Source organism: the organism of the source record quoted next, unplaced genomic scaffold, assembly GCF_019419815.1.
Source record: "Pyrus x bretschneideri cultivar Hongxiangsu unplaced genomic scaffold, Pyrus_bretschneideri_v1 Contig27, whole genome shotgun sequence".
Taxonomy (NCBI): Eukaryota; Viridiplantae; Streptophyta; class Magnoliopsida; order Rosales; family Rosaceae; genus Pyrus; species Pyrus x bretschneideri.
The window spans coordinates 5,703,866-5,708,730 of NW_025999579.1; the positions used below are offsets into that span (position 1 = coordinate 5,703,866).

General features: G+C 32.6%; 1 protein-coding gene across 1 annotated transcript; it reads right to left on the reverse strand.

Moving 5' to 3' along the window:
* Positions 1-287: 287 nt before the first annotated feature.
* Positions 288-4,593, reverse strand: LOC103950099 (beta-glucosidase 24-like). The gene is made up of 12 exons (XM_048587954.1): positions 4,515-4,593; positions 3,206-3,400; positions 3,036-3,094; positions 2,884-2,959; positions 2,665-2,742; positions 2,097-2,184; positions 1,728-1,986; positions 1,506-1,621; positions 1,180-1,403; positions 1,031-1,059; positions 542-756; positions 288-462 (listed from the first exon to the last, which is right to left on the reverse strand). The coding sequence occupies exons 1-12, from the start codon at positions 4,591-4,593 to the stop codon at positions 288-290; spliced, it is 1,593 nt and encodes a 530-aa protein (XP_048443911.1).
* Between the last annotated feature and the right edge of the window lie 272 nt (positions 4,594-4,865).

Sequence of the window (4,865 nt, forward strand, 5' to 3'; positions counted from 1 at the left end):
TGTTTCATTGAGTGTAAGAAACCCTTAAACTCTCTTGAAAAAAATGATTCTTTAACTAATAAGAGGACAATCAAAGAAGTTGAGGTAAGATTGTTTTGCTTGCAATATAACAAGTATATTAAAAGTACATGGCATTCCCACAGAAATTACAAGCCTATAAAACTCAACATTCAAGGCACATATAGTACATATGTTACCACTCTTTCTTTACAGTTTTCTGCAATTGTGTACAAGAAAGTAGACGAGCTTGATCAACCATCTGGAGTTTATATCGAAACCTGAGTACGTCAAGCCTCGCCCTTTAGGAACTTAGGGAGCCACTTAGCAGACTCTTTTGGAATACGCTTGAGATTGTCTTTGTAGTCGACATAGTAAAGCCCGAATCTTGGGATATAGCCTTCTCCCCATTCAAAATTATCAGATAAAGTGTAGTGGAAATATCCTTTGACATTCACACCACTCCTGCAAAAACAAAAACAACATAAGTAAATGCATACTCCATGCATCCTCAAACTTGTAAACATAGATTGCAGTGACTTACTTTATTGCCTTCTTGATCCAGTACAAATGGCGAAGAATGGATTGAATTCTATGTGGATCCTTAAGTGCGTCACTAAGTCTTAGTTTATCGTCCTTTGCCTCAGTTATTCCATTTTCAGCAATGTAGATTTTAGGGTGCCGGTACTTCTTCTTCATAAACTTTAGAAGTTGTTGTAGGCCTTGAGGGTAACTGTAGACGAACCGACTGCCTCCAGCCTACACAATTAAAAGAAGTTAGTTTTACTATATATAGAGGGAATTGTTATTAGCACTCCAAAAATCTCATTTTACACTCCTCACAAGTATATTTTTCTTTCTAACTATGGAAAGTTTGGAGTGCCAAATGAGATTTTTGGAGTGCTAATAACAATTCCCTATATAGAAAGATGGAAATTAAACTACATAGCACAAAATTATATATGCATGTCATCCTTCCCCATTGGCTCAATTAATAAATATCACAACTTCGCAAGTCAAAAGTTATGTGCACCTGAGGACCAATTTGGGTTCCATTTGCATCTACAACAATCACAACATAAGAAAACCGTATAAGTTTTAAAAGTTCTCATTGACTTATTGACACAAAAACACATGTGCGCACACAGAAAAGAAGTAATGGTGAGTTATTATGAAGTTTACTAGTAATCGACGCCAAAGCTAAAGGATCATTGCTATAGGAGATTGGTGTTTGTGGATCTGCTCGGTTGTTTCTACCATATCTCGTGCTGTAATAGTTGATGCCGACAAAATCTAAGGATCCCGTGATCATCTTCTTCTCTTTCTCAGTGAAATGTGGTAGCCTGTCCTTGACCAATCGTCTCATACTCTTTGGATAAGATCCATATACTAATGGTTCCATGAACCTAAATAAGAACACCATATACAGCAATAAGACTTCTTATACCAATGAAACAAGTAAATTTAGGGATATATATACAGTTATACACACACATATATATACTAACCATCCAAGTTCAAAGTCTATTATTCTTTTTGCAGCAGCTTTGTCTTCTGCCGAACTCGAATAAGGCTTGACAAATTGCCCTACTAGACAAATTCCAATTTGTCCGCCTTGCTTTTCCTAAAAAATAATATTAACCAAGAAAAAAAAAATTTTATCTCATTTATTTGAGATATGCAAAAGACAAAGCTTCTTTATTTCAGCAGATTCGGTATGAGCGTTTCACCTGAAATTTCTTTCGGTAAAGCTTAACGGCGGAAGCATGGGCGAGGAGAAGGTGGTGTGACACAATGTAAGGTTCTGTGGCTGAATTACCACCATTTGTGCACGGAAATACAGTTTGAACTGAACACCTGCCGGGTGGACCAACGCCTTTGTCGTACCCCATCTTCGCCATAATCCATGGCTCGTTGATTGTAATCCAATTTTTCACCCTATCTCCATAAAGTTTAAAACAAAGTTTACTGTAATCCTTGAAATCTTTCCTGAAAAGAAAACGTGACAAGGAAAATATCAGAATTTATGGTCAATGACTAAATGGTATGTTATCCTAAACTATGAGAAATGAAATGGATGTAATTTAGAAGGTGCTTACACGAAGGAGCGATTGAGAATGCCGCCGTACTTGTCTGTCAAAGCTTGTGGTGGATCAAAGTGCAGTATCGTCACAAATGGTGTGATGTCTGCATTAAAACATATGGTGATATATTAGAACCTCTTCAGTGTGACAGTTAACCCCACCTTATGATGTTAGAGTCCAACTCATGTGTGTTCATTATTAATTTTATACTGTAAATTTATCATCCATCCATATTATAACACTCATCACATTAAAGAACTTTCTGTGAATACGACCGCATGAATGTTTGAAAATTTTATTTTATGTGAAGTGGATTTGCCAAATTTCTATAGAGTGGATTTGTCAAACTTGTACACAAAGAATGAAAAATAAAATATGTGGAAAATAAAGCGTTGTTTCTACTTTGAGCTGGTCGATGTGGAACAAATTAGTACAACATAAACAAAGTTCAACTGAGATGCTCATGAGATTACGGAAGCCTACGAGATCTTTCTGGATATATAGATTTCAACAAACTTATGTATAATATATACAAGATCAATTATTGTCGTAATATAAAGGATTTGCTTGAACATATTCTTACCATTCTTGATTAGTTCATCGATGAAGTTGTTGTAGTGATCGATACCCTCTTGGTTTACTCCACCACTCAAGGTTCCCTCTACAGATTGAGAGTTTCAAACATAAAGCAAGAGTTTAGCAGAGATTAAACATAAAACCTTCAATTTTAATTCACAGATTAGCCGAACCACTTATTAGCAGAACTGGAAAAGAAAAAAAAGAACTAGGTAAAACTGATTACTAGGAAGAATCCTGGTCCAAGAGATGGAAAATCTGTGAAAATCAACTCCAAGGTCCTTGAGACCCTTCACTTCTTCCTACAATTACAAATATTTGGTTTAAGATTTATGCCAAAGACGAGAGAAACTTAATTATTGCTAGCTCGATATGCACCTTGTATCGCTTGTATGAATCGATGGCTGTAAACATGTTCGTGTGGTCTGCAATCCGTTCTGAAGGTAAACAAAAAAATCATAAACAAAACATAACGAACATATGAAACTAAGAAAAGTAAATGCATGCATTATAATATATATGTCTTAGCAACTGATATATATATAAACCTGGGAATTTCTCAACGTAGTAGTCCCAAACACTTGGTCCTCTTCCTGCTTCTTTTGCAGATCCTTCCATTTGTGCAGCAGCAGTGGTGACTCCGAACACGAAATCACTAGGGAAGTCGGACCTCTTCACTTTTAGTTCTTTAGGGTTTGATGCATTTTGTAATGGCTGAAACTCGTTCTCAGCATTCACATCAGCTGCATCAACGTATGCACTTAAATTTATTGGATTTTTTTAACTTTAATCCTTCAAAAGATTGAAATTTAAAATAAACCTGATATTAGATTAGATATTGATTATAATCCTTTGATGTGTCCTTAATTCAAAATAATTAATATGCATTTCAATTAATGTTTCCCATTAAATATTTAAATTTATTAATATACACATTTTAATTTATTTTTTGACCAAAAAAGATTTTTATTTAATTTATTAATTTTATTTAATATTCTTCAAACTTGAAAGACTCAGTTAATGTATCTAAATGTTAGTACCGAAATGTATAATATTGAACTAATGTATTTAAATGTTAGTACCAAAATGTATGTACCAAAATATATGCACCGAAATGTATTATATTAAATTAATTACCAAAATATATGCACCGAAATGTATTATATTAAATTAATTATCTAAATGTGTGTACCGAAATGTATGCACCAAAATGTATTATATTGAATTTATGTACCTAAATGTTTATATCAAAATGTATGCACCGAAATGTGTTTACCTAAATCTATGCACCACAATGTATTATAATGAATTTAATTTACCTAAATGAAGAAGACAAAGTACATCGAAATATATTGAATAACAAAAATTAGTTTATCTAAATGTTTACAACAAAATATATTACGATAAATGAAATGAAAATGAAAATTCTAATGAAATAAAATTAATACATTAGAAACTAGGAAGAAAAAGAGAAATAATTAAAAAATCAAAATATAATTAATAAATGAGCTTATTAATGTATCAAGGGAGTAAGATTAAATTTTGATCTTACTAATGGTTTTAATCTAAAAGTCATCTTTGCTAAGGATTAAGATGAAGGTTTCTATAAATTTTATTCCCTTTTTCATGTTTGAGATGCAGCTTAAAAATAGCGAAGAAAAAAAAAACCCGAAGACATGTTTTATCGATTGGAAAATTCGTGCCTCAACATATTTTCATATGAAGAACTGTTCCACAATTGTAATTTGTCTTAGTTGTTGATGCAATATGGTGAGCAAACAAAGCAAAAAATAATTATCAAGAGAAATTTTAAGATTTAAGATATTGAAGTTAATTTTATAATTAGAACTTACAAACCTTGTGCCAAAGAGGCAATAATAAAAGCAATGGCACACATCCCTTGTAAGATCCTTAACCATGGTGGTAAGAACTCCATGACCTCCAAAACAAAAACCCTAATCTTAATCTTTAATTAATATTTCTTGTCAGATTAATGAAACTTAACCCATCTTTATAGGACCTCTTCTTGTCTAGCCATGAACAAGAAAACAAGAAACCAACTAATTAAACAAGATTAAACACTATTTTTCTATATATATTTTTTTTGGTCAACAACAACAAACAATTAACAAACTGAGAAAATGGTAACCTTTTTTTTCTAGAAATTAAGTGAGATATTTTTTATGTGGACCACCAGTGTATTAGGAG